The sequence below is a fragment of the Procambarus clarkii genome, chromosome 26 (assembly GCF_040958095.1).
Source record: "Procambarus clarkii isolate CNS0578487 chromosome 26, FALCON_Pclarkii_2.0, whole genome shotgun sequence".
Classification (NCBI taxonomy): Eukaryota; Metazoa; Arthropoda; class Malacostraca; order Decapoda; family Cambaridae; genus Procambarus; species Procambarus clarkii.
In genome coordinates this window covers 8,633,451-8,648,781 of record NC_091175.1, presented here as the reverse complement: position 1 = coordinate 8,648,781, position 15,331 = coordinate 8,633,451, and the positions used below count along the sequence as shown (strand labels likewise).

At 40.2% G+C, this 15,331-nt stretch overlaps 1 protein-coding gene across 1 annotated transcript; it reads left to right on the top strand.

The window, feature by feature from the left end:
• Nucleotides 1-1,202: 1,202 nt before the first annotated feature.
• On the top strand, nucleotides 1,203-10,460 carry Roc1a (Regulator of cullins 1a). Its single transcript, XM_045740046.2, has 5 exons — nucleotides 1,203-1,361; nucleotides 2,938-2,965; nucleotides 5,247-5,368; nucleotides 8,717-8,802; nucleotides 10,276-10,460. The coding sequence occupies exons 1-5, from the start codon at nucleotides 1,266-1,268 to the stop codon at nucleotides 10,286-10,288; spliced, it is 345 nt and encodes a 114-aa protein (XP_045596002.1). The 5' UTR covers nucleotides 1,203-1,265; the 3' UTR covers nucleotides 10,289-10,460.
• Nucleotides 10,461-15,331: the final 4,871 nt, after the last annotated feature.

The following is a 15,331-nucleotide window of genomic DNA, read 5'->3' as shown; positions in this document are numbered from 1 at the left end:
AATGAAAATAGGTGCAGAGAGTCAGGCCACACACACACAAACACCCCTCCTTTCCCTGCACACGTCTTTCCCATCTCTCACCACACACGGGGGTCTGATAGCTGAGTGGACAGCGCGCGGGACTCATAATCCTTTGGCTGGGTTCGATTCTTGACCAAGGCAGAGACAAATGAGCAGTTTTTTTCACCCAGATGCTCCTGTTACCTAGCAGTAAATAGGTACCTGGGAGTTAGACACCTGTTACGGCTGCTTCCTGGGAAGGGGGTGTAAAAAAAAATAGTTAGTAGTTAGTAACAGTTGATTGACTGCCAGTTTAGAGGCGGGCCGAAATGAGCAGAGCTCAACCCCCACAAGCACTACTAGGTGAATACACACCCTCCCTGTTCCCTTCCACACACCCTTCCCCAGGTTTTCTTTTGTAACGCACGATTATGTTACGTTGTTGGGTAGATTTGATACACAGTGTTTAGTGGGGTTTCGTATTTATTTAGTAGTCTTGGATACAGCAGTGTCGTAGACGTTGAGACGGAGCTTGGAGCAGAGCAGAGAGCTGAATGAGGCCGGAGTCGCGGAGCTCTATGCGGGTGAGCGTGGTGGCTCAATGGGAAATCGTGAGTGTCTAAACTCGATGGGGAGTGAGAACGTTGTAGCTGGATGCAGTCGTAGTCTGCTGTCTGCTCTGTGTCGAAGCTGTGGTATCTTGGGGTCGATTAGAACTGCAGACGCAGAGTGCTACATTCTTGAGTTTTTTTTAGTGGGTAACTCCCAAGCGTCTGTGCCGAAGTTAACTGAATCACTGTGGAAATTGTACAGTTGAAGGTAACTAGTTACCTTAATAGTAAATAGGTATCGGAGACAACTGTTGTGGGGTTCTTTCCTGGGACGAAAGTTACTAGTTCGACCATGGGAAGGGACCTAGATACAACACTAAAAATACATATATATTCACAAGCTTTCTGTCCCCGAAATAACTAATTCTTTAGACTTTAGAAAGCGCAGCTTTACCCCTAATATGGTTCTCTCTCCAAGATGCGCATTGTCTCCTGTGAAAATATCTCATTCGATAGAAAATAGCAGTCGCTTGACTGTAATAATTATCTATTGATTTATAATCAGATAAAAGTAATATATTAGACAATAAGAACACCTGATGTAATAAAGAAGACAGAACTGCGTGTAGGGAGAGCATTTTGTCGGTGAGAATAATGGAGTAGAGAGGGAGCCGTGTTGATGGCAACCGTAGTGGTGGTGGTGGAGGAAGAAGAATGTCAGCGATGGAGGTCGACCCACAGGAGGAAGAAGTCGAGGTGCCCTCCTCTAGCACCTCCAAACAAGACAAGAAGAGGTTCGAGGTTAAGAAGGTGAGGGACGGGGGGATGAGCAGGAAGGCCCATTGTGGGTTATAAGAGGACTGGTGAGGCTCCCAGGCAGGGAGGAAGATGAAGAGGCTGCTTGTTGTTGGTCACCCCCACGCCTCGCTCTCTTGCAAGGGGGGATGGACTCGTGTTTGGTCTGCTCTCGTTACGAATATATCTGTCGTTAATCTATCAGGTGCCAGTTCCTGCCTGGCATTATCAGGTGCCAGTTCCTGGCACTACGGTTCGGTGCTGCTGTGGGCCACCTTCGTGCATACTTCCAAGTCGCCACTCGATAACTTCCTCGAATTGGTCAACTCTCTTTTTTGCACATTTGTTAATGTACTAATATCTGTTGTCAGGGACTATTAGTCTGTACACGTACTCGAGCTTATCGAGGTACACCTATGCCAACTATTAATTTTCCCCTTTCCCTGCTACAGTTGCTAACAATTTACTGCATTGGGTGAAGAGAAACTAAATTTGTTTTCCCTGCCTTTGGGATTGGCAGTGGATCCCTTGCTTATCTTCATAAGTAAAGGACAACTTTGGTCATCATTTGTGAGGAAAGAATATTGCCAAGACTCTATGGTTATGACACTTAAAAGTACAGTACACTGCTGCACAACCTGAGGGTGTAGAAGCCGATTGATATTAGCAAAATTATTGCAAAAAGTTGTTATAAAATAAAATAGGGCCCCCCTGTGTGTCAAGATAGACCAACTGCAGATCATAAGTTACTGGCATGGATGGGAGCTGGTGGCTGAGCGGACAGAACACTGGACGCATGATCCTGTGGTCCTGGGTTCGATCCCAGGCCCCGGCGAGAAACAATGGGCAGAGTTTCTTTCACCCTGATGCCCGTATTACCTAGCAGTAAATAGGTACGTGGGAGTTAGTAAGCTGTCACGGGCTGCTTCCTGGGGGTGGAGGCCTGGTCGAGGACCGGGCCGCGGGGACACTAAAAAGCCCCGAAATCATCTCGAGATAACCTCAAGAATCTCAAGATAAGGATGCTCTCGATTTCGCTGAAGTAACTGTAAAACAAAATTTGAATAGGTACTATATCTCTCTCCACATACCAAACTTCCCAATCAAAGTAAGGCAATTTATGTAATTAAGTAACTTTTGCTCGGTTCCTTTTCAAAATGTGTTGAAAATTCATCAGAGATGTATCAATAATATTTTAGGATGCCGGTACTATACGGCACTGTTATCAGATACTAATAGTCTAATTGTTATAAAGATCTTGTAATACTGTCTACAGTTTTCCTTGATCATTTACATTTCACATTTTGTAAATGACTAAATTGGCAACATATAACTACGGTACAGTATGATGATCATATTTTTTCCTGCAGAATCTAGTAAATGAAACTGTTAAACCCCCATCATTAGTTTGACATTTTTTTTAAGTGAATAGAATTGTGTGTGTGTAATTACCTAAGTGTAGTAACAGGATGAGAGCTACACGCGTGTGTGTGTGTGTGTGTGTGTAAGAATTTGATACCTTCCTGCATATACAGAGTGTTGAAATGCATTTAAAATACCATGCCTAAAACTATATATTCTTCTTTTACAGTGGAATGCAGTAGCACTATGGGCATGGGGTGAGTATAGTTTTTGCTTACAGTTACACATTAAAATACTGTACAGTACTTTGTACTATGGAACACAATTTTTGCCCCTGGGTAGCAAGTGTTGTTTTTCTAATTGCTTATGCCTTCAAATTATAGAAAATGGACGTGACAAATTGGTACAACTCTAATGTCCCGGTAGTACAGTCTGGTATTGTTCTCGATACACAATAGAGACTGCCGGGTTCGACTGCCCGGTGGGACAGAAATGGTTGGTCACATTTCTTTTTGCCTAATGCCTCTGTTCACCTAGCAGTAAGTAGGTATCCAGGAGTTAATCGGCTTGTGTGGTTACATCCTGGGGGAGGGGGAGGACCTCGCTATAACACTAACATGTATGAATACACTCTGGCTTCTGTCCCCCAACACAATGAATTGATTAAAATAAGGTGTCGGCAGCCTTCAAGCACCAGTACAGTACTTTGGACGTCTTCCTGAAGCTGGCAAGGGTCAAAGTTTTGAAGGAAATAATTGATATTTTCAGTACTTTGGAGACATAAGCAAAATTAGAAAATAACACAAACCAAGAAACAAAACTCAAAGGTACTTAGTGCAATATTTAATCATGTGGTGGCTGTTAACAATGTGGTTCTTGACTTACCATGACTTTTCTTTGATCATTTTAAGGCCTTTATTGTATGATATTAACACCGCACTAATATGACCCAAATTTATATTGGCTACTTGCTTGACACTGGTTATTTTTTCTCACTTTAATAATTTTTTATAAATTTTTTTCCCTTGACAACTCGACTCCATTATGGGTGAATATGTGCAATATTCATAACATTTCCAGCACTAATTGCAATATATATTCATGACAAAATACGAATTAAAAAGTGGTAATTCTCGGTGGCTAGTCCAAAAAAAAATTTGGGGGGGGGATGGGGGTGAGTTAGTGTCTTTTACAGTATAGTACCAGTATACTCTTAACCATTTTTTTTTTAATGGTGTGCAATAGAGTATTTGATTGTTACAAAACATAATGATTGATGTTTGATTTGAGGATATTTAAGATTGGATAACACTTAAGGATTGGATAAAATAGCTTGACTAAGGATCCATCGTATGGGGGTAAATTCCTCAATATCGGTATTTAGACACTGCACAACTGGTGAGGTGAGAATTGTGAGCGCTGCAGAAATTCCTTGACAAACCATATATTCAGTAATTGGATGCCAGGCTTGACTTGTGTGAGCGTGGTCAAACAGGCTGTTGCTTGGAACGGCCCGCAGGCCCTTCCACCAATAACGCCCTGCTACTGGTACTTTTACACCTCGCCAACAATCTGGCGGGTGAGCAATGAACGTCAATCTATACATTCACACCGTCAACCAGCTGCAAATGGACTGCCGACGGTACCAGTACCCGGTGACCTTCTCCCCGCTCCTAAAGCTGCCGGTCCCACAACCAGTCTGGAAAAAGGGACGCCAACCACCCTGGCTGCCCTTGTCAATATAGACATCACATCCAAAGGCGACAGAGGATCACTCTTGACTCTGAAGCGTCTCCAAGTGTCGGTCAGTTGTTAGAGCTGGTACCGACGTTGCCTAGAATGGCCTTGCGACTGCCGATGACAAAAAAATGCCTATATTCTCTGCACTGCACCCAGCGACTTCAATGGCAACACCAGACACTCTCAAATGTAATTAGATAAGCAGCACGAAGAACATCAACAACCACCCATACCCCATGTTAGTCCATGCCTTCTCTGTGAATTCCTACACTGACCTCGCCAAACTGAAGATTGAGTACCATGACCTGGAATGCCACTGCAAATTCCCAGACGGACACGTGGAATTCGTCAAAGGACAATGATACTGATGGTACCAACCCACTGATGTTATTGTGTGCAAATGTAAGGCGTCGCCTTGCACATAAATAAAAGTATTTGTGTGTGTGTGTCTCATAACAAACTGCATGTGTAAAGGAAGAAATGTGTGTATCTGAATGTTTGGAAATATGTTGATTGCTTCTGATGTGTGTGTGTGTGTGTATACACATGAATACGGTGTGCTGAATGGGGTGAGAATACAGTAGCTTGAGCTACCTCATCCCTTTGTGTATTTATACCTCGATAAACTGATTTCAATTTAGATCCTTGTGCACTTTGCGCTGCTGTTTGTATCCTGAGATGCCTTGTCTAGGAGACCTCTTAAATATGTAAAATCTAAATTTTATATCAGACTGTATGATTTGTTTTATAAAGGTTTCCAACCATAGAAACTCTGATCCTCTTAACTTGCTTTTTCAGATATCGTCGTCGACAACTGTGCTATATGTCGTAATCACATCATGGATTTATGCATAGAATGTCAGGCCAACCAGGCCTCTGTCACGTCAGAAGAATGCACGGTAGCTTGGGGTGTGTGTAATGTAAGTGTCAATTGTAAAAGCTTGTGGGTAAAAATGGCAGATAAGATATTTTTTTGGTTAGTAATTGTTAAATTGACAAAGTACAATTTTTTTGTAATGGGGGAGGGGGGAGAACTGGGTAAAATACAATCTGATGATAATGCTCTTTAAAAGTTGCCATAATACTCCAATATGTAACTCTATCATGACAGGCATATGGATTTAGGCCAAACTTAAAACCCTAATAGAAAAATTTGATTAAATATTTTTTATATACAGGACATTAATTATGTCGTATCTAATTTGAATTAGAAAAATCCTAATTCTGGCAATTTCAAATCTAGTATATTTTGTATTACAGCATGATTAATAAATTAGGTTGCATGATACAGTACTACAGTATTTAAGTTATATATTGTCTGCATAGTCTCTCAAATGTACAATACTATAATGTTCTGCCAGACATAACATTCATACCCCTTGGGAGGAAGAATAAACATATCGGTCTGTATGAATATCTTCTTTCCCCTCTGCTAAATTTCCCCCCTCCAATGTGTGGTTCTTTGATGTGGTGAGGGGCTCTTGTATTCCCCGTGTGGGTATGTAGGTATGGCTCTTGCTCCCCTTTCCAGCTTGTGGTGGTGCACAAGCAAATTGCCCTCCCATGTGTTCACTATGCAGGGAGACCTGTGCATTCCCTTATATTCGCCTAAATGGTGGTCGAGCCCACCCAGCAGCCGAAACCCTTGAGAGCAACGCATTTCTTTGGTGGATGGATTGGGGGGGGGGGGAGGGTAAATGGGAGGTTCGGTGTGGTTGATGTGAATCGATCGGCTCGTCTAGTTAGCCATAGGGTCGCTTGGGCATTGTGGCTTGGTATTCCCTTTGGTCCTTTGGATACCATCGGACCCTTTAATGGTGACCAACATGTACTGTTCCTACCCGCTAAGGTTGCTAGCCCACATACTCGTAACCCACCTTGTTGAATCCATTGGTGGACTGGGGATGCAGGGTACACAAGTTTAATTCTGACTGCATTTCTCCTACTGTTTCATGGTGTGGGTTACCAGGTCCCCATGTCAGACTGATGGAAGAGCGGGTTCCATAGCTCTGGCTATGATTGATCCAGATTAGGCTATGTCTTCTGTTCCTCTTTCCCAGCCTCTATTGGCAGGTAGTGGTAGTTCTCAGTGGTGACTGCCTATTCACCCGATACAATTCGATCGTTTTGATGGTTACTCTGGTGCCTTTTGTCCCCCCCCCCCCATCTTTCTGAAGGGTTTGAGACGACATAGTGTACACATTTCTTACAACTGCTGATACCTGTACATTCCGCTACCTGTTTGGCCATGTTATGTTTCCTAAACATTTGAAGTCTCGCATGATGTTCATACTAGTCCTAACGGTTTACACACACACACACACTCACACACACACACACACACACACACACACACACACACACTCAGACTCTGTGGGTGGTAGTACTGTATAATCTTACCCAGACTAGCACCCCACGTCATTGTGGTAGCCACTCGCTTAGCTGCCCTGCATCACGTTGGTGAAGTTCTTGTTGGAAATTCGGGCATGGAGCCTGTTGTGTGGTGTCTCGGACCGTACTAGCTCGGTGTTCTTTCAAGCTCCTTAACTCGACGCTTATAATGCCCAACTTGTATTTTTCATGTTGTCTACCTTATAAATTTGAAATGAGCTATCCTCCACTTTGAAGCCCAAAAATTGGGGATGCATATCTTTGCTCAAGACGAGAGGCCAGGTCCACCTCCTTTCCACCTGCCATGACTTGTCCTTGAAATGTCAAGCTCTACCCAACTTTCCTCCACTTCCTCAGGTTAACAACAGTTCAATCCTTGAACCTTGACACCTCCATGCACTCTTACCCCTGTCCCCCTAGGGTCTGCTACGGTGATTGTTCTCCTGTTATGTTCTACCCTGTCTTTCCAGTCTTCTCCCTCTACCATTTTCAAGTTGCTTCTCCACTTCTTGTAAATTGTCTGTGCACCTAGTCATAAAAGTATTTGTGTACATCTGGTAACATACTGTATGTATTGAGGAAGAAATGTACAGTATGTTTATTATTTGTAATGTTCGGTAATATGTTGATTGTGATGTGTCTGTTATTCACGAACTCGTTGAACTGAACGGGGTGCCAATTGCTTGAGCTACCTCATCCCTTTGTGTGCACTTATACCTTAATAAACTTTAATTTCTTTTATCCACTGTGGATCCCTCCGGCTCAGTCCTGTCTTCCTTCTCGGTCCTTCCCCGTTTTTTGGCACTCCTCGGCATCTGACCATCCTGGCCAATATCCATCCTCTGCCCTTCGATCCTCGTGATACCCACTCTCGTTCTCCCTCCCTACCTGAGATGATAGCTCTCTCAAAACCTTGACACTACTGCACCTGTGCCGCTGTCACAAATGTCACCTAGTCCCTCTTCCTCCCCAGCTGGTAAGAAGGCATTGGTCATTCCTCTGCCTCACCCCCTTCGGTCTTGGTCCAGCACCTACTTCCATCTTGGTAGATGGAGTCGTCTGACTCGTCCGAGTTTTCACTGTCCTTATTCCTTCCTCTGATGCTGCCTCTGCTCTTATGCACGCCATCATTCATGTCTTTCCTCAGCGTGAATCCCTTGACTGCTGCTCCTCGGCACCACTTTCCTTGCTGGACCTTGGTCGTGAATCTCCTTGTTAAATGTCCTGATTTTTTTGGCGTGCTCGTATGTCTTGCTTTTCTAATGTCCCTGAGATCATTGGTGAATCGGACACCTTTAATATCACTTGCCTTGTATCTGTGCTTGTATTGTCATCTTGAGTGATATTTAGTGCATTTTGAATATCCAGCAACACAGGCGGTGCTTCATAGTCTTCCTGGCTTGGTGTATTCTTTTGATAGTTCACTGGTGTACAACCCTTCATATGCAGTATTCTAAAATCTGAGTTTTGTCCTAGCTAATAGTTCCAATTTGTGTTGCAGTTTATGCCATAAACAAGCAGTGCTGCATTTCTTGCCTTCTTTGTAGCTCTTGATTATTTTAGATGAAGCTAGAGATGGTGAGTTTGCTGGCTGAGTAAATAAAAATAAGTATGGGAGAATATTCCTTTGAAATAAAATATATGGGAGTAAATGCCAACTTTATTAAGTACAGTATAAAGTATCGTTTATTACCAAAGTACAGTCTTACTGTATGAGTAATGTCTTGAACTCCTATGTAATGTAATGTGTGTGCATTGGATGACCTGGAAAGACATTATGGCAAAGTTGTTGGAATGTAGATGTACCATTTCCTTTAAAATAATTACTTTACCTGCAGGTGTTTAGCATCTCATATAATGGTATTTATTTATTTCAGCATGCTTTCCATTTCCACTGTATATCTCGATGGTTGAAGACGCGTCAGGTATGCCCATTAGACAACAGGGAATGGGAGTTCCAGAAGTGAGTCCTGCCATTTTTTGTCCTAGTTTAATTTAGCCATAATTTTTATATCTAAAGTTTTCTTGTACAATTTCACATTTTGTAAATATAGTATAAAAATATAAAGTACAGGAGGGGGTTGGTGGATGTGTTAAGATACCTTAAGTATATGATAGTCAAGTGTGGATATTTTAGGCCTTGTCAGAGACTGGGCCGTAAGGACGTTGATTCCTAGAATAACCGCAAATTACAGTAACTGCAAGGTAAGATAAGGTAGTGCACGGGAAACACAATTGTAGGATTTTATAATGTTGCAGAGATTTGGTAGAAATTGGTATACTCAGGGATTGTGGGCACTGGGCTCTTCATCCATTTTGCCACTACTCTCACCAAGTACTCCCATACCAGTATTTAATGTTTTGATACCTCCAATTTTATCTAAACACTAATGAAGTGTTTCAGTCTTAACCCTCCATAACTTTTTTTCCCCCATTTTTATCCTGAATTTCAAATTTCTTACCCTGCTGTTGATATCTACAAAATTCACACCTCATTCCCTTTTCTCCAATAATGCATTCTTACTCTTGTCTATTTTCCCCTCATGTCAGACTGCTGGTTGGCGTTCAATCCCTGAACATCAAAGTGGTTAGGCACTGTTCCTTTCCTTGATCCTATTCTAAATCCTTATCCTCTTATCTTTTTCAAGTGTTATATAGTCATAGTATCTTTGTGCTTTCTTCTGATACAGTACCTTGCCTTACCCCCCCCCCCCCTGCCACACTTTTATAATTTGGGAAAAAATGTCTGATCAGGATACTCGCCACTTGATAATTCTCAATGATTCAAATAACTCTACTAGTACTCAGATTTTAGGTTTCATAACCTACCAGAAAACATTGCACAACCCACTGCTTGGGAACCACTGCTCTATGGTATGGTAAGGGGGCAGGCTATTCACATTTTTGGTAAAGTATTTTATTGGACAAGTGGTTGGTGTAAATTTGTGTGATGGGTATAGTAAGGTAATTGAGGAGAAAGCATTAAGCCAGTATGACTATACAGTACAGCACTTGTGAGATGGGTATGCTAATGAAGTATGATAGGTGTAATGAAAATGGGGGTGTGAGAATGTAATGTCTAGTGGGTGAAGTGCAGTGCCCTTGGGTGGTGTGGGCATGTTGGTAGGATGCCTAAGTATTGTTTGAGGAAGGGCATACAGGGGTAAGTTTCATATTGTTGAGGCAAGTTAACAGTATCTTGGGAGGGGAGAGGGAGAGATGTTGGTAGGGTTAGCGCTTGGAAAAAGTGAAAAGTTTGTGTTGATTGAGCCTCCTGGAGAAATTTCTAACGAGACTACAGTACCACCAAATAGAGAACTGGGAGATGTAGCAACACAATTGGTTAAAGTTGTCTTGTGGAAATTTGTTACATAGCTGGAATGCACTGTAGGAGCTCTTAATATGCCAAGTTAACTGTCTTTCCTTTTTTTTTCAGGTATGGTCATTAGAGGAATTTTTAAATAAAATCCCTTAACTCCTACCAGTCAAACTAACATTTCTTTCGTTAAAAAAAAAATAAAAAAAATCTTCATTATAGAAATTCTTTGACTTGTCATATCGTTTAGTTGTTACATGCTTACTTGTCGTCAAGTAAGGAATAAAATAATTATTGTATTTTTACAGTGGATTTAATTATTTCCCTAAGTGTATTTTTAAGGATCATATGGAGAAAAATTAACTTATGTGGATGAGAATAAAGCTTTAATACAATTTAGGTGTTTTTAAGTGGTTTAAACTACAGCACTTCATAGGTTGTCATATTGCTATCTATACTTTTATTGTTGTCCTTTCTTTTAGTCTTTGTATGTCCCATAAGTCTCTAGTCGGTGTAAGTACTGTTACACACTTCCTGAGTAACTGAACATTGTAAATAGATGACAATGTGTACATTGGCACTCCTATTGACAAATTACCCACCCTTCTACTTTTCTCATTAAATCATCTTTAGCTACATGGAAAGTCAGCACATTAGTTTAACTCTGGCCACTCCAAATTCTCGTAAGTTGCCTACATATTGGGCAGCTTACACGTCCCAGGTGGGTCGGAAATGATTGGGTGCATTCCTATCGCCTAATGTCCCTGTTGACCTAGCAGTAAACAGGTACCCAGGAGTTAGTCAGCATGTGAGGTTGCATCCTGGGGAGGGTCAATTCAACCTTGGGGGGTGACCTTGATATAAGACTTGCATGTACTCTAAGTAAAGACTGGCGGTCGGTCCCCTGACACTAAATTCTAGAATTATATTCCCTTAACAATTTACTGTATCACTTGCTGGCCTCCCATACAATAGGCATTTAATATCGGAAAGTAACCTAATGTTCAAAGTGTCATTGATCAAGTTACAGAAATTAATTTTCTAATAGGCATAAAAATACTTGGGCTAGTTCATCCTAACTCGTACACAAAAGCCCTCCAGACTATTTTTTACTGAAGATAGTGTTTAAAATGAATTGCTAAAATTGCAACTGAACTCTACACGTGTCACTTATAATTAATACAAAGATACAACAACTGCACCTCTCGCCCATCCTCCGAATATGGGGAGGTAAATGTAACGGCACAAGTGTTATGTACTATTCCTAGCAGTCGGGAATTGTACTCGTTACACTTGCTATTAAACCGTATTGTCAATTCGGAAGATGCATAGACCTCTTACAAATTTTAATCCTCTTGCTGCCTCCCCCCCCCTTTCCACCAAAGAAGCATATTTAAAAATCAGCTTGAGCTTAATCTTTAGAAAAAACATCAATGTGTCCGAGCCATATTCATACTCTGCTCACAGAGCATACCTCTCTCAAACCATATACTGTACACTGATGGTTCCCTATGCCACCCTACTGGTGCTGCTAGAAGTGCAGCTGTTCTGAGAAATGGGTGATGGCTTAAATTTTGAACGGGGAGTCCATACAAACTACTAGGCTTATATCCTTCTGACCAAACTATTTGTCTCCCGGTCAAACCTCTGACCACACTTTCATATTCTGATGACACAGACTCATCAGCCACACTCCAATGGTAAAGGTTCCAATAATGGTAAAATGCATCATTAGACTGCTGTTCATAAACATTATTATTTTCAGTGCTCTCGCTCATAAATTTTTATATACTGTATGCGCTTCTTTTTGCATCTATTTTGTAGAGAAATGGTTTGCGGACATCTCGATGACAAATTTATAGTTATAACCCAACATAAAATGCAACAACTTATTAATGATGGTAACAGTCCAATGCATGTGAATCATTTGTTGACCGAATACATATAGCTGACGAGTTGGCCAAAGAATTTGCCTTCAAAGGAAGAGTTTACTATACCCTTGAAGTGCCTGCATGCAACCTAAATATATGTACAATAATGCTCAAAGAACTAACAAAACCTTGTAGATATGAAAGAATGTGAAATTTACAATAACAGTTCCATCAATCATGTTATGCAAGTAGGGCCACATAACTATGAATTATATCCAATATAATCGCCACACTCCTAGATGTTACAAGTGTTTGTCTTAGATTTAGTTATAAATATCTCTGGAAATTTGCATTACCTGTTGAGGTACACCTCGCCAAATGTAAATTGTTGGGAAATTATTTGCGCACACACCCTGTCACTGTGTGATGGAGTGTGGAAAGATAAAAGAATTTGGAGACAATTCGGTAACAGATGTTAAAAAATTATAAATATTTAATTAAAGATATGCAGTACCAGAAATTTAAACCAAATACATTACATATCCCCAGTTTGCTAACTAGGAAGTAAATGTGTAACCTTTTGTGAGTGAGTGAGTAACCTTTCCACTGCTGCTAACTGGATGGTGGGGACCCCCCCCCCCCATCCAGTTGTGCATGATGAGGACATCAAAGGGTGAAATTTAGCTCGCTCTGTATATGATACTTAACTTTAGAGGCTACTTGTGGTTATTCTTGAACCCATTGTTTGGAAAAAAAAAAAAAACTAACATGCTCTCCTAAAGGAAATTTTGAGGTTCAGTTTCCGAACCCATTATGTATTTAGGTAACCTTTTCTGCTGCCACATAGGATAGGTGTTGGGTGTAAGATGAATGAACTAAATAACTAGTCACTTCTGTGAAAAGCAGGAAGCCAGTACAATGACAGTTAAACCAGTTAAATGAATAGATGCATTACATGGAAAAGATTAAGGCAAATTAGGAGACCTTCGACAAGTCACTGGCTTCCCGTCCTCGTCGAGGCCACTAGGGTTAGTGGCCCTCTTGTAAATCAACATTGGTTTTTCATTGAATGTACAGTATTTTGCATTTGCTGCCATTATTTAGTTTATTTTGTATCAACTCTTGCAATTAAAAAAGTTGTATTCAATGACGCAACAATTACTACTGACTGGCAAGTTAAGAGAACAACGCTCATTTGTAAGCTAATAGTATAGAGCAATCATAAGAAATCCTCTAATCTTTGGTTCAGTTTATGCCTGCATATATGCATACCTTATTTTTTACTTCCATATGGTAGGGAGAGAGCAGTACTATAATGAAAAGTTGTAGGTATTGTGTAATGCATTAAAATATAATTTGCCTATTCATTATATTATTTACAGTACAATAGATAGCAACAGAATGTAGCCATAGCAGAACACATCTTCCAAACGACCTGGTGTATAGTACAGTACTTGTAAATTGTCATGTTATCAGACTTAATGTACAAAAGAGAGAAGTTGCTTGCTCATGTGTGTAAAAAAGATATTTACATTTTTTCTTTTGGGAGTCATTTTTAGGTAGGACAGAAAATCCTTGCAAAATCTCTTAAATACATGCAATTAATTGTTAAACCTGCTTGCCTGAATAAGCAGGAGTGGAAGGGGAAAAATGTTGCTATTCTGTGCTAATTTAAATGCGAAACTGAAGACAAATGTGTAAGGCATGATTAACGTAGGGAGCAAAGAACTAGAGCAGTTCTAGGTGGAATTACAGGCTTGTGTAATGTGGTGAATTTGTTTTCTTTATGAAAGGGTAGATTTCAAGTGTGTTCAGTTTCTTTGTGTTATGAATTGTCTCGTGTGTGTGGTCTTGTTTTTTATCTATCTTGATTTCGGGGCTTAGCATCCCCGCGGCCCGGTCCTCTATGTAATACATATTATATTAAATCTGGTTATTTGTGGTGCAGCATAATTATTCACTACATTAAATTTACTGCCAGTCCCATGTTAGCACAATCTATAATGTTTTGCCATACAATACTTTCATTTATGTATCTTCTAATGACTTTGGTTTTAACTATTAATTTTACTTCTCTTGATTTTTGATTGCCCGTACAATATTTAGCCTTCAACTTTGTACCTCTCATAATGTTAGTAGTGATTTCAGTAACTTACATCCAGTGAAGCCAGAATACACTACACTAAATGACTAAAGTGGTTTTCCACACAGTATTTTGACAAATAAAGGTAACCTTGATAAATTTAAGTGTTAAATGGCAAACTGGAGAAATTGTGTGAGGAGAACACAACAGTATGGCAGGGACCTTTTAGTTATTCAATGTTTTGGTGCTGCAATTTCTTTAGGAATACTATACATAGTAAAATGAAAGAAGTATATAACAAAAATGTGCTGCCAATCCAAAATATCTGGTCATTGTTTACAATTAGCATGTTAACACATGCTGTTTGTGCACCCTATATTAGTTATCCAATTTTTTATTACTACTGCAGTATATACAGTACTAAAGACCATAAATTTTCAAACATTTTGTTGCTCAAATCATTCCAGCTACAGTGCTATACTATATATGTAGATTTGCAAACAGCAAATTGCATATAACCACTTTCTACCGCTGAGCAGTCAGCTGAAGTGGACAATTTGCTTTGGAAAATTAAGAGTTCCACCACCTTAACTGAAATATTAATTTGTTTCATATTATCCCAGAAATGGTCATTACATTTGTACCGGAACTTTCCTGTTTTAACCCAATTTCATAAAGTGTGTGAAATATGTGCAAAGGGTTGTGAAAAATGCTCGTTAAGCAGAAAATTAAACTTTCAGCAACTGGAATGGGGCTATAAATAGTTAACCACAAGTGCAAGTCTTTTAAAATGTAGATGTACTGTGTAGAATACACATTCTTTGCTGCAACAACTTTCTCATTTGTTCTGCTATGTGTTGTTTTTAATTAGGTTGGCTCTCTTTGCTTATGGTCACCTCCACAGGCTTTTTGGACTTGGGTCCCCACGATGGCATAGCCTTTGTGGCAAAGAGTCATTCACATGCCATTTCTAGATGGGTGTGACTTTTGATTTCTCTCTCCTTGATGATCCAGTAATGTTATCCTCAAATGTGAATTCCCATTTGAGTCATCAGAGGGGTCGCCGCGTTTTGTCTATAGTACATAATATATTGTATAGTACTGTACAGTACTGTATATCATTTTCTTCTGCTGTAAATATACTCTTCCAACTATATACACTTAGTGATGCTTCTCATATTCATTATGTTACCATTATTTTTGTACAAAGACATAATTGCAG

What these genes read in the sequence shown, in the direction of transcription:
- Roc1a (XM_045740046.2), top strand. Translation starts at nt 1,266, where the DNA reads ATGTCAGCGATGGAGGTCGACCCACAGGAGGAAGAAGTCGAGGTGCCC. An exon ending in AGAGGTTCGAGGTTAAGAAG is followed by an intron (nt 1,362 to 2,937) that starts GTGAGGGACGGG and finishes CTTCTTTTACAG; the next exon opens with TGGAATGCAGTAGCACTATG. An exon ending in TAGCTTGGGGTGTGTGTAAT is followed by an intron (nt 5,369 to 8,716) that starts GTAAGTGTCAAT and finishes TATTTATTTCAG; the next exon opens with CATGCTTTCCATTTCCACTG.